Source organism: Oryctolagus cuniculus, chromosome 9 (genome assembly GCF_051225735.1).
Source record: "Oryctolagus cuniculus isolate XC-2025 breed Fujian yellow rabbit chromosome 9, ASM5122573v1, whole genome shotgun sequence".
In the NCBI taxonomy this organism is placed as follows: domain Eukaryota; kingdom Metazoa; phylum Chordata; class Mammalia; order Lagomorpha; family Leporidae; genus Oryctolagus; species Oryctolagus cuniculus.
This window is the reverse complement of record NC_142875.1, coordinates 105,965,929-105,979,698: the sequence shown is the minus strand read 5'-3', so window position 1 is coordinate 105,979,698 and position 13,770 is coordinate 105,965,929. Positions and strand designations below refer to the sequence as shown.

At 52.6% G+C, this 13,770-nt stretch overlaps 1 protein-coding gene across 10 annotated transcripts in view; it reads right to left on the bottom strand.

Moving 5' to 3' along the window:
• Positions 1–13,770, bottom strand: part of CRACR2A (calcium release activated channel regulator 2A) — a 203,073-nt gene that overhangs the window by 38,430 nt on the left and 150,873 nt on the right. For all 10 annotated transcript variants that reach the window (XR_016212976.1, XR_016212975.1, XM_051850218.3 and 7 more), the window contains exons 6-8: positions 11,942–12,032; positions 8,603–8,698; positions 5,678–5,865 (exon numbers count right to left, since the gene is read on the bottom strand). Coding sequence is in view for 8 of the 10 variants with exons in the window: in XM_051850218.3 (XP_051706178.3) it covers positions 5,678–5,865; positions 8,603–8,698; positions 11,942–12,032 (375 nt within the window). In the remaining 2 variants the exon portion in view is untranslated. The remainder of the gene's footprint in view (positions 1–5,677; positions 5,866–8,602; positions 8,699–11,941; positions 12,033–13,770) is intronic.

Sequence of the window (13,770 nt, the reverse complement as noted above, 5' to 3'; positions counted from 1 at the left end):
TGCTCTGCCCACCCCCAGCCACGCGGCTCCTGAGCACAGCATCCACGTCCACGGGCGCCTCCGCCGAGCTCCTAACACTCAGATTCCTTAACAGCTGTCTGCATTTCTCTTCTTTGGTCCTCTTCATAGAATAATTATGAAGTCACTTTACGACAATAACAGACTGAATCCAATTCCAGCTTCACCTTAGACAATCCTAATTAAGCAACAAAATTTCTCCAGCTCCTGCAGAGCTGCGAATTCCCGACATTTTATTACCAATTATATTTAATTTCAACTTTGCGGGAAAACAATGTATTTCCCATTATCCAAACTGGGTCCTCAACCCCCATGTATGAGGTTGTTCTGATTAGCAGCAGGGGGGAGGGGGGGCGGGGGCGGGGGACGTGAAGAGGTGGAGGGGGTGGGCAGAGCTGCCTGTTCTCATGCTGTGTGCTGGGAGCTGAAGGCTGCTCCCTCCTGGCCATCTCACGCTCCTGCCCCAGCCCCGGGCCTGCTTCTCTAAGCAGCAGGGAGCAGCCAGCTTTTCCCTGATAAGGAAAATCCTTCACGGGCAATCCCAGGTCTGGGTTCTCACAGTGCTAGACTGAGTGGCCAAATCTGACACAGCAAGGCATTCCACACCTCTGGCCCTGTCCACTCTGCACCTGTTGACTACTAGAAAGATACAAACACATACGTGCACATACGTGTTCCATAGGTGCAAATACATGTATATCTATTTGGATTTTTGGACACGAGGGTATTGCAAAATGTTCATGGAAATGGAATGAAGAGATGTTTATTTTGGTGCAAAAAACTAAATCCATGCCTAATTTTGTCATATACACATTTTCCATGAATTTTTTGAAAACCCCTCATATGTACGGATTTCAAATTAAACTTATCTCTTAAAAAAGATTGATTTATTTGATAGGCAGAGTGATAGAGAGAGACGAAGAGATAGAGAAAAAGATCTTCCAGCCTCTGGTTTGCTTCCTAAATGGTTACAACACTCAGGGCTGGGCCAGACTGAAGCCAGGAGCCAAGAACTCCATCTGGGTCTCCCACCTTGGTAGCAGGAGTCCAGGCACTTGGGCCATCTTCTACTGTCTCCCCAGGCACATTAGCAGGGAGCTGGACTGGCAGCAGAGGAGCTGGGACTTGAACCGGTGCTCAAATGGGATGCCGGCGTCGCAGGCCGCAGCTTAGCCCTCTGAGCCAGCAGCTGGCCCCAAACCTTATTTTCTAATTCCATTTTCGGGCCGGCACTGTGGCTCACTTGGTTAATCCTCTGCCTTGCGGTGCTGGCATCCCATATGGGTGCCAGTTCTAGTCCCGGTTGCTCCTCTCCCAGTCCAGCTCTCTGCTGTGGCCCGGGAGGGCAGTGGAGGATGGCCCAACTGCTTGGGCCCCTGCACTCGCATGGGAGACCAGGAAGAAGCACCTGGCTCCTGGCTTCAGATTCACACAGCGCCGGCCATAGCGGCCATTGGAGGGTGAACCAACGGAAGGAAGACCTTTCTCTGTCTCTCTCTCTCACTGTCTATAATTCTACCTGTCAAATAAATAAAATAAAATAAAATAAATTCAATTTTCCATGAACTTTTGGAAGAACCCTCGTGTATGTACAGAATATATGTCTTCCTCATGCTCACAAAGGCCTTTCTGAAGACACAGGACATTGCGTATCAGATGGAGTGGCCACTGAGATCCTTCTGCACATAGTGGGTTGATGGAAACCAAGAGACAGAGAAGCTGCTGGTTTTAAAGCTGTTGCCTGTGGGAGGTTTATGATTCAAGAGCCGTCAAGGAACTGCTGTGGGCTTTGTCTTTAGGAGAGGGATGAGGCATGGAACGCTCTAGAAAATAAGACTGGCAAGAGAAATCGCAAAACAAGTGAGGAGAGCGTGCTTGCTGTGCTGCTACTGTGTAGGGAAAACCGAGCGGCGTGCATGCACACGTGTGCTTGTGTGTACACAGCACACTCTGGAAGGAGCCCCGGAAGCAGTGACCGCTGCCCTCTGGGTGTCTGGGACCCCGGGGCGTGGCGGGGCTGCAGACCCCTTTTGCGCTGTTTGAATGCTGTGCCTCCCCATAAGCTACCTACTCAAAACAAAAGTGAGAGAAGAAAGAACCAGAGGAGTATTGCTTTTCATCTGACCTTCCTCTGTATATCAGCACCGGCCCTGAGGGCTTTATCTGGCTTTAAAATCTGGTTTTCCTATCTTCAGGGAATAAGAAAATTAATTTTGCCTGTCCAGAATTCTTGCTGATAAACAACTAAGTCTGTTTACCTCCAAACTCCACACTCTCTCCTCCCAGCTGCTCGGGGCGGCAGCAGGCAGCAAGCATGGGAATAGCCAGAGAATGAGCGGCCCTGTTTGCTGCACTAACCAGCTGTGAGGCTGAGGCTGGTCTGCACACCTCTCCGAGCCTCGGAGTCTCCACGACACAACAAAGGGCACGGAGGTGAGCCTGAGGGTCACCTCAGCGGTGCTAGTCTGTGGTCTCATTCATTTTTTGGTTTTTTTTTTTTAGATTTATTTATTTATTCGAAAGGCATTTTAGAGAGGGGGGAGACAGACAGAGATCTTCCATACACTGGTTCACTCCCCAAATGGCCACAACAGCCAGGGCTGGGCCAGGCTGAAGCCAGGAGCCAGATTTTTTTTTCCAGGTCTCCTACATGGGTGCAGGGGCCCAAGCACTTGGGTCATCTTCCTCTGCTTTCCCAGGCTGTTAGCAGGGAGCTGGATCAGAAGTGGAGCAGCCGGGGCTTGAACTGGCACCCACATGGGATGCCGGCACTGCAGGCTATAGCTTAAGCAGCTGGCCACAGCGCCGGCCCCATGTGGTCCCATTCTGCAGGGAAGGGGCTCAGGCTCTCGGGACACTGCTCTCCTGGGCCTCAGCATGGTTCCCAGCTGCACAGCCTTCTCTACAAACACTGCGAAGGTTCTGGAGTCCTATTTCTCTCTCCCCTCCCCCTCCTCTCCAGGTCTAGCCCTGCAGAGACTGTGCGTCTGGCTTGCGTAGTGAAGACAAGCCTGGAGAAGGCTCGGCGTCCTCCGGCTCCAGCACTGGCTGTTGATAGCCCTCTGCTGCCCGAATGCTTGCGCATTCGGATGGTTGCTGCTTTTAGAACCTGACTGCATTTTAAGAGCCTGAATCCTTAATTCTGTTTGTAGAGTTAAACGCCCGTGCCTGGAGGACTGCTCTTAATGAGGAGGAACAGATAGGGCTTGTTGACAGTGAAATACACTGTCCTTCCTCACCTGCTCATCCCAGAAGGAGAACAGCGGGGCTTGGGTTTAAGTCAGCTACTGGGAGTCTTTTTTTTTTTTTTTTTTAATTATTATTTCTATTACTTGAAAGGCAGAGATAGAGATAGAGATAGAGATAGAGAGAGAGAGAGAGAGAGAGAGAGAGAGAATCTTCCCTCTGCAGTTTCATTCCCCAAATGCCTGCAATAGCTGAGGCCAGGCCAAGCCAAAGCCAGGATTCAGGAACTCCATCTGGGTCTCCCATGTGTGCGACAGGGACCCAAGTACTTGCTGTCTCCCAGGTGCATGCTAGGAGGAAGTGGGTTGGAAGTGGAGAAGCTAGGACTAGAACCAGGCACTCCCATGTGGGATGTGGGTATCTCAAGCAGCAAATTAACCTCTGCATCACACATCTACCCCAATATACTCTTTTTAAAGATACTGAGAAGTTTTCTCTTTTAAAAAAAGATTTATTTATCTATTTATTTGAAAGAGCAACAGAGAGAGAGAGAGATAGAGAGAGAACCATTTGTTGGTTCACTTCCTACAACAACTGGGTTTGGGCCAGGCGGAAGCCATGGGTAAGAACTCAATCCAGGACTCCCATGTGAGTTGCAGGGACGCAGGTGCTTCAGCCATTGTGAGATGCCCCCCAGGGTGTGCATTAGCAGGAAACTGGAATGGAAGTAGAGGCAGGACTCCAACCCAGGCGCTCTGATATGGGATGTGGAGGTCCCAAGTGGCAGCTTACCAGCTGCGCCACAATGACCACCCTACTCCTCTTTTAATTAACTGGAGACATCTTACAAAAAAGAAATTCCCAGTTCAAACACAGTTCCTCCCTCTAAGCCAGGTAATAGGTACCAAATGACCCACCATGCCACTCGTGAGCCCAACTAGCATGGCCAAAATCCTGCCAGTAGCCACACAGAGTGAGGACTTTGGCTTCTGAGCAGGCAGAATGAGCCTACGTTAAACATCAAGCGCTGCTAGGTAACGCTGCCCTTCTCCCTGAAACAGACTTCTCGTACCACCTGGCATCGTTAGGGCCCAGACACAATTCCCTTTTGCAGGATGAATGAAGAATGTATGAATGAAAGAGTGAGAGGATGATGGCCAGTCCTACTCCTGTGTAAACACGAGGGGTGGGACAGCGTTGTGGCTCAGTGTGTTAAGCCACCGCTTGCAATGCCAGCATCCCATATCAAAGTGCCTGGGTTTGAGTCCTGGCTGCTCCTCTTCAGATCCGGCTTCTTGCTAATGAGCCTGGAAAGGTAGCAGAAGATGGCGCAAGTACTTGGGTCTCTGCCATCCACATGGGAGACCCCAACGGAGTTCCTGGCTCCTGGCCTTGGCCTGGCCCAGCCCTGGCTATTGTGGCCATTTGGGGAGTGAACCATGCGATGGAAATTCTCTCTCTCTCTCTCTCTCTGTCTCTCTCTTTGTAACTCTGCCTTCCAAATAAATAGATACATCTTTAAAATAAATAAATAAATGTGAGGGGACTTTTTAAAATTCACAGGAAATTTGCATGATCTTTTAATTCCACTTTCCACGAGCGTCTTGAAGCCCCCGGTGTTTTCTGGCTGGCCTATTATTTCTTGGGGGGCGTTAGCAAGACGTGTCTAGCACTTAGCATCTTGGAACAGTTCCTTAAGAGCCTCGGAGCCTCAGCGTCCTCACTTTTAATTAGAGTTGGTAATAGAACCGGCCACAGCAGGATGCTCTAAAGGTCACAACGAGTCGACGTGCGCCGAATGCTCAACACAGGCCCTAGCCTGCAACAGCTTTCAGTAAATGTTTGTCAAATGAATAAGTCACTGAACACACGGATAAATGAACGAGCAAACAGCCGTGGGCCTCAGAGGGCATTTGTCCTCCCAACCTAACACTTCCACTGAAAGACGAGCGGCTGAATGTGCAGAGATTCACCGTGCAGCTCAAGGTGCAGACCCGCTCCCCCTTGGTTCTTGCGCAGGTGTGCCTCAGCCTGTGCCGGCCTAACCCAACAGCGGGCCACCAGAAGCAGTTCACCGGCCAACCAGGGCCACGCTGGGCCACACGGTCTGGACAGAAGTGCGCAGGTCAAACTATCTGTTGACCTGAGGGGACTTCCGGCTGCAGTGTGGTCCCTAAGCTGTGACGGTCGTCGGAGGTGTGTGCGCTCAGTCAGCGTGGTGGTTCACTGACCGCCTCGGTTTCCTGATGGACTAACTCTCCGAGAGCAGGGGTGTCGATCCCAGGCAATGCTTGGCACAGCCTGCTCTGCGCAATAGCCTCAATATCCTAGGAGGGGTCAGAAGAGGACTCGGAGCGATGGGCCCAAGTCCCCCGTCTCATAGGGAGGGGACAGTCTCAGGGAGTGGGGACGCGGCGCCCAGAGCGGAGGCGGAGCTCTGGGACAGCAGAGGAGGGTGCCCGGCCACACTCACATCTCCTTCTCCTGCTGGAGCTGCCAGGCCTCCCGCTGGAGGCCCTCCAGCTGCTGCTGCGCGTCCGCCAACTCCCGCGAGGTCCGCTCCAGCTCGCGGGCCAGCTCCTGGTTGCTGAGTTTCAGCTTGGTGTTCTCAGCCGTGGTCTCGTGCTTGTCATTGTGCAGGGCCGCGCACTGGCCTTCCAGCTGGAAAGGAACGGGAGCAGAGGGGCGTGAAGAGCCCCACCTCTTGCCCCTTTCCCTCCTTGGGGGCCAGGGGCCGGTCCACTCCCCTCCACGGTCTTCAGGCCTCGTCTGCTCCTTCCTTCACACATACTTGCTCCTGGAGGCTGGGCGCTTTCTGAGCACAGCTCCTCTCTCCTCTGCCTCCACGCTGGACTGCTGGGTGGCCCAGGTGGAACTGGCCCATTCCTAAGCCCACCAGCCAAGGAGACTCCACACTCCAGCTATATCCCTCGTCCCAAAGCCAGAGGAGTCTTAAGATCCAAACTAAATCCTCCTTGTTGTCATTCAAGTCCATCTTTCTTTCCCTTGGGCCTTGAGGGAGACAGAAAAGAGCTAAGTGATGTTCTTTGTAAAATTTCCCTCCAGGGCTGGTGTTGTTAGGCAGTGGGCTAAGCCGCTGCCTGCAACACCCCTATCCCACATCGGAACGGTAGTTCGAGTCCTGGCTGCTCCGCTTCTCATCCAGTACCCTGCTAATGGCCTAGGAAAGCAATGGACAATGGCCCAAGTGCCTGGGCCCCTGCCACCCCATGTGGGAGACCTGGATGGAACTCCAGGTTCCTGGCTTTGGCCTGGACCAGCCCTAGCTATTTGGGGAGTAAGCCAACAGATGAAGAAAATCAATCTATTTCTCTCTCTCCTCCCATTCAAATAAACAAATATTAAAAAAAAAAAAAAACATTTTGAACTGCTCTTTCTTCTCTCAGCTAAATATACCCAATTCTTTTCTCTTATTTAAAGATCTTAATTGTTAGAAAGGCATAGTAGCAGAGAGGGAGGAACACACACACACACACACAGAGAGAGAGAGAGAGAGAGAGAGAGAGAGGGAGAGGGAGAGGGAGAGAGAGACTATCCTTCCATTGTTCACCCCTACATGGCCACACAATGGCCAGGAACAGGCTGGGCTGAAGCCAGGAGTCGACAATCCATCTGGGTCTCCCACATGCATGGCAGGGGATCAAGGACTTGGGCCATCCTCCGATGCTTTCCCAGTCACATTGGCAGGGAGCAGCTGGGAAGCAGAGCAGCTGGGACTTGAACCAGTGCTCATACGGGAAGCAGTATTGTGGGTGACTTCACCTGCGGGGCCACAATGCAGGCCCCACTCAGACCTTTTAATCTCGAGACACTTTTGTAGTCAGAAATCCTGGAAATTCTCAGGGACTAACTACAACAGGTCAAACAGACCCAGGTCCCTAAAGCAAGTGAAAAACCCATATTTTCCTAAGCTCTTCTGGCTTTGCCAAGCTTCCAACTCTCCCACCAGGGAAAGCCTCAAACCAGCGCAAATAAATGTATCCTAATAAATTTAGCCTAATGAATGTGGCCACTCGGGGGAGGCAGAAGAGACAATGAAGAGTTTTGTGCCATTCTCAAGAGGCTGCCATGTCATCAGGCAAGCGTGCAGTAATTAAATCGAGTGGCAATCACTCGTTCCAGGGATGGAGCTTAGCTGGTAAGAACTTAATGCATGCAGTGAGGAGGAGAAAGAGCAGGAGCAGCAAGGTGCAACCGTGCAGAGAGCCGTGGGGAGGCGGCAGGCGGTTCCTGGAGGTGAACTCACCTTGCCGCAGAAGGAACGCAGCCCGCGGCCACCGCCTGGGGAGGAGCAGCAGTGCAGGAGCCTCCAGCACTCCAGCGTGTGTCTTAACACGCGGCCCCGAATAGCCCTCTCTATTCAAACGGAAGCAATGTGTTTGGGTCCGGCCGGGGCTAGACAGAACAGGACAGGAGCCCAGGGCCACCCTAGTCTCTCTCCCCCAAGAGCCCTGACTTTGGCATGCAGGCCCTGAGCACAAGGCCTAGGTGACCAATCTTCCTGGGGCCATTAGCCAGGGGTTTGCAACTGTAGTGACGCCGGTCTACAGAGGGCAGGCTCAGGCACATCACAGAGGGGGGTCTGCTGTCTGTGTCAGCCTGCAGGGTCACAGGACACCCAGAGGACACCGATGACCCTGTCCAGCCATGCAGCCAGGTGGAGGAGACAGACTGACAGCTGGAGTACTCACGGCCAGCCTGGAGGAAAGGAGCTGGGCGGCAGCCCCTCCCCTGAGATCAGCGCCTGGACAACACCCGCATCCTTTCCTTTCCTATGGAGGATGCCAGGAATGGAGGCCTGTGTGGGTGTTCCTGTGGCCGCTGGCTGTAACTCTGACGACATCTGCGAATCCCTCATGGGGGAGACCTGGGCACCTGGCATTTCAGACCTGAAGGTTTATCTGGGGTCACTTGTGGTTTTTTTTTAAGGTTTATTTATTTATTTGAAAGTGCAAGTTACAGAGGGGGGGAGCAGAGAGAGAGATTTCTTCCATCCACTGGTTCACTCCCGAAAGAGCTGCAACGGCTGGGGCTAGGTCAGACTGAAGCCAGGAGCTCCCAGGTGGGTGCAGGGGCCCAAGCACTGGGGTCATCCTCCACTGCTTTCCCAGGCACATTAGCAGGGAGCTGGATCAGAAGTAGAGCAGCTGGGACTCAAACGGACACTTGTATGGGATGCCGGCGTGGCAGGCAGTGGCTTAACCTGCCCCACGGCAGCACCAGCCCCACCCATGATTTTAAATGCTATCTTTTGGGTAGCTACATGGTTCTTCTCTATTATCAAAAAGAAAAGTCTCTAAGCAGCAGGGAAAGTGGGCAAGGGGCAGAGAACAGGCGGGCTGAAGAGCCAGGTGCCCCGGGAGCCGACAGAACGTACCCGTTTCTGTTTCTGGATGAGTTGCTCCAGCTCCTGCTCCTTACAGAACAGCTTCCGCTCCAGCTCTTGACTGCGGGCCTGAAACCTCTCCGTGTCCTGCCAGGCCAGAAATGAGGTCAGGAGGGGCTCGGACACCACGTACCAGCCCTACAGATACCCCCACCCTGTGAGCTACCCAGCAGCAGGGCCCAACTTCCAGACTCTGAGGTCCCACCTGCAACGCTCCAGGGCTTCGGTGACTTGCCTGCCACATCACTGAGGACCCAAGTGCAAGGGTTCAAGGGGCCACTGGGCAGACTCCCAGCAAGCTGACCATGACCAGCCACTGTGCCCTGCCACCTTCCCCCACGCCAGTTAGTGGTAGAGCACTACACAGGGAGAACAGGGGCTGAGTTCGAATCTCCAGCCTCAGTCTCAGCATTCATAAATTGGGTGGTGGCAGAGGTCGGTGGGGGCCTCTTTGACCCCTTCCAAGTTAGAAATGTTGCTGCACAGTGGGCATTGTCGCTGGCTCGCTAAGCTGCCCCCACTCTGGAAACAGAGTGCTGGCTGGCGGTCCAAGCATTTCGTGTCCCCTCTGTGATGGAGTTCTCCCAGCCCTGCTCCTCCTGGTGTCTCACCTCCCCGCCCTCCAGCCCTGCGCTGGGCCTCCGCCCCAGAGATGCTGAGGCCCTGGTGATGCAGGTGCAGAGGGGCGTGGCTGTGGGATAAAGGGCGCCTGACACTCAACAGAGCCAGGTGGAAGGGCCTGCGCTGGGCACCAGGAGACCTGGGTTCTAGTCTCTGCCTCACCCAACTGTCTGGCTTCATTCTCTGGACCACCAGTCCTTTGCTCATAAAAACAAAAATAACCGTGCCACCTGCTGCATGTCACTGGAATGCAGAATGGAGGTACAGGAGGAGAGGCCACCCTCCCCTCCCTGTAACTCACGATGGAGCTGGGGGATATTGCACTGGCAGAGTCCTGGCTAGTAGGTTTGGCATGAGAGCCAGCAGCAGCTGGCGCGCGGAATACAGGCCTTTGGACAGCAGTGTTCTAAGGCTCAGTGTGTCTCCTTGGTTCATCATCTGCAGATATTACCTGGTCCCTGTGCCCATTTGCAGGCAAGCTGGTGGCCAGAGGGGCTGCAGGGAGAGCAGGTGAGTGTGCTCATCGTAACTGTTTGCAATGGCAGAAGCAGGCTCTGAGCAGACAGCTCCTGCTCCCAATGCCCAGGGAGTCTGCCTCCTGCGGTAGGCAATGGGCCTAGCAAGTATCTTACTGCACCTGCTGGGACGAAGTGTTGAGGGGCCTGTCACCCAGAAGCCGGAGGGTGCAAGTGATTAACTAGTCCTCTCCTGGTCAAACACACACGTGAATACAGAGCCAGGATCCAAACCGTGATCAGAGGGTCGGGCCTTTTCCATAGTGTCATAACCTGGAATACCACTGTTCTTAACTCTATCATCCAGAAAAAGCCCGTGTATCTAAAGGTTTAATGGCACTGTCAAAGATATCGTAACTGTTCCCATTTATGCAAAAAGCGTAAATCTAAGCACAGAGGGTTAAAGGCATTGGTGTCAGGAAGGGAGAAGGAAGGAGCACAAAGGGTAGGTAAGGTATTATGGCTGGATCACTTTGAGTGATGCTAATTTGTCCTTAAATTTTTCCTCCGGCCTCTGCTGACTCCTATTCCCCATCCCACATGCCTTAGTCCACTTTTTGGTTCTGGGAGCGTGCCTCATTGTTTAGCACAGACCTTGACCTGTCGTCATAGCCAGGGCAGAGGGGCCAAAATGCCCTCAGGGAGTAAGGGGTGGCTTTCCTATTGCAGGGGTACGGAAGGCTGCTGTCCTCGGAAACTATTTTAGGGTCTGGCAATGTGCCGTGTATGCGTTCTGCCTGCCATATACTCATTTCCCTGTGCTGAAGGTCGGGGCCAGCCAGAGTATTCTCAAGCCCTAAAAAGAGAACAGCGGGATCGTCGATCTGGAAATGCTGACAAGTCTCCAGCAGGCTCTAGTTGGAGAGTGTATCTGGATTTTTCTGAAAAGCATCTGATTCCCTCTTGGTTTGAATGACATCTGTGATAATAAACGGAGCTGTGATGTGGATAATCCCAAGCAGCATAAAATTAAAACTCGGTTCCAGGGACAAGAGTGCCAGCTTAGGGCTGAGAGGCAGGTGGCTTTCTGCCGAGAACCCCGCAATCATCCAACAACCGAGAACAGTCTCCCGTAGCTTCTTTTTTTCTTTTCAAGTGAGCATGCTCATTAAAAAGGGCCCTGCTTGGTTTGGTAAAGGATAGGATCTTAGCAGACCTCAGCTCCCTGGGCAAACAACGGATCCTGGTAAGGGGTTGAGAAAATGACAGACTAGGAAAAGGAAGTATGAGGTTTTACATTTTCTCCTGCGGAATCTGAAGGGGATGGAATTTTTTTTTTTCTTGGCTATTAAATTTTCTAGGCATCTAAGGGGCAAGAATGGGCAACATAGATGCTTATGATTTTCCCCTTAGAGGAAACGCTGGGCATGGAATGAAAGTGGCTGGTGCGCTGGGTGGGCCTGCCATACAGGAGACCAGCCAGTGTCACACCCAATCTGCAGACTGCTTCAGCTGATAAAGCAAGCACTTCCATCCGCCCATCCATCCACATCCATCCATCCACACCTCCATCTCTCCATCTGTCAATCCCTCCCTCCCTCCTTCCATCTGTCTATCTGTCCATCCATCCATCCATCCATCCAAGCACTGGTCCATGTGTCCATCCATCCATTCATCCATCCAGGCACTGATCCATGTGTCCATCCATCCGTCCATCCATCCATCCATCCATCCATCCAGGCACTGGTCCATGTGTCCATCCATCCATCCATCCATCCAGGCACTGGTCCATGTGTCCATCCATCCATCCATCCATCCATGCAAGCACTGGTCCATGTGTCCGTCCATCCATCCATCCATCCATCCATCCATCCAGGCACTGGTCCATGTGTCCGTCCATCTGTCCATCCATCCATCCATCCTCCCACGCACTCATTTGTCTCCATCCATCCATCTTTCCATTTACTCACTTACTTATTCATTCACTGATGCACTATTTGTCAAGCACCTGCTATGTCTCTTGTGTAAGTAAAAGATCAAGATCTCTGCTTCTGTGGTGATTATGTTAGTAGGAGGATACAGACAGCAATCAAGAAAAATGAATAATTACCGTTTATGTCACCTATGAGGGTGACAAATGCCTGGGGAAAGAATCAAGTGGAGAAAGAGGGACTCAGCAGTGGGTGGGCGGGCACTGCCATCTTACAGTGAGGGAGAGAGCACAGCCGTCAGCGCCATCTCAGCCGACACGCACCTTCAGCAGAAACTGCTCCTTCTCGCTCCGGATCTGTTGCTCCATCTCCTCATACAGGTGCTGGATTTCTTCGTCATAGGCGGCGATCTTCCTACACAGGTAGCAAGAGGGAGAGTCTGATGTGGTTTGCATCTACAATTCCCCACCCCACAGTGGCCACTCCCCTCATGAGCTGGGGGAGGAGGGATGACCTCAGAGGTCAGGTTAGCTAGGGCTGCAGGATCAGGCCCTCGGGGTGAGCCGATCCCGCAGGGATTGTAGAGGCCAGAGGCCAGGCAGGACCTGCCCCAGCTGCTGGTGGGTCCCTTGTGGCCTCTCCTGCTCCCTCTTCCGGCCATCACTCCCAGATGGTCCTGATGTTCATTGGCCGAGCTGCCCTGGACCCCTCCTCTTCTTTTCTGCTGTTTCATGTCACCCTCAAGTCCCCCCTGCCTCTGCTAGACTCACGATCTCTATTCCTGCAGATCTGAGTTTGAGCCCCAGCTATTCTGCTTCTGATCCAGTTGCTGGCTAATGTGCCTTGGAAACAGTGGAGGATGGCCCAAGTGCTCGGGTGGGCCTCTGCCACCCATGTGGGAGACCTGGATGCAGTTCTAGGCTCCTGGCTCCAGCCTGGCCCAGACCTGGCTGTTGTGGCCTTTAAGGAGTGAACCAGCAGATGGAAGATTTCTTTCTCTGCCTTTCTCTCTGTCTCCCCCCACCCCATCACTTTGCCTTTCAAAGAAATAAAATACGCAATTTTTAAAAAGGACGAGAATGTGTTTAGTTCCTGAGCCCTCCATAGTTTTAACCCCTAACTCCCAGGCCCACACGGGCCTCCACTTTCTCTGCTGTCCGAGGCTTTGCCACAGCCCAGCTGCTGCCACTTCCTCATCTGCTGCCCACTGGGAAGCGTCCGCCCCATATGCACAGACTGAGCGAAGAGCAAGCAGCCACTCTGATCTGTCACAGCCTTCCAGTGTGACAGAAACCGTCCACCTCACCCTGACAAAGGAGCTGCAGGGAGACCCGGCGGTCGGGGTCATTCGTAACAGAGTGCTCGCCTTTGCGTTCCCCTTACTGGAAGCTCGACAGACTGCACGGCGTTGGCCCCAGGGTGTAATGAGCAAGAGACAAGCATTGCCCGTGACCTCCATGAGCAGCGGCCCCGTCTCTGCACGTGTTCTGTGTCCCTGGCGCAGCCAATCTTTTCGGTTCAGTGTGCGATATCTCTTACTGGTAAATGGCGGGCACTTGGGACTGTTACTTGTGCTCTCAGCTAACCCGTAACGATGCAGAGAAAATCCTGGGGAGACTGTGCAGAGAAAAGGGGACACTGCCGAGCAGGGGAACCCCAGATGCAGTCTGAGTTAGGGAGGCAAAGTCCCTGGACCCTCCGGCCTTTGAAGAAGCTCAGATGCTGGGTAGCAAGTGCGCTCTAGGAAAACCTTAGCCAGTCGTTCCAGTTATATAAATACTGGAGAACGAATAAAATGAGCTAAGAGAAACTCAAAAATGGATTTAGTCCTCCTAAAGCAATACTAATTACAGTCATTCATATAAGCTGTTTACCATTTATGTTTAATAACCATGTAGGGCATTAATTCGGTAATACCACTCAATGTATTATATCAATTGTGCGCTATGCTTCGTCTGATTAAATTAATATTCTATGCTTTTCCTGTTCATGTGTCACTCCACTAATATGGAATTAACTTACTTTACAAACCACTAAAAACCAAACGGAGGGAAAGGCTGACACAGGCTCTGAGTGGCGTCTACTCGTAGCCCTTGCCTGCAATGGCTGAGGCTACTGGAGAGAGGCCCTGGGGTTCCAGGTCGGCCTCAGT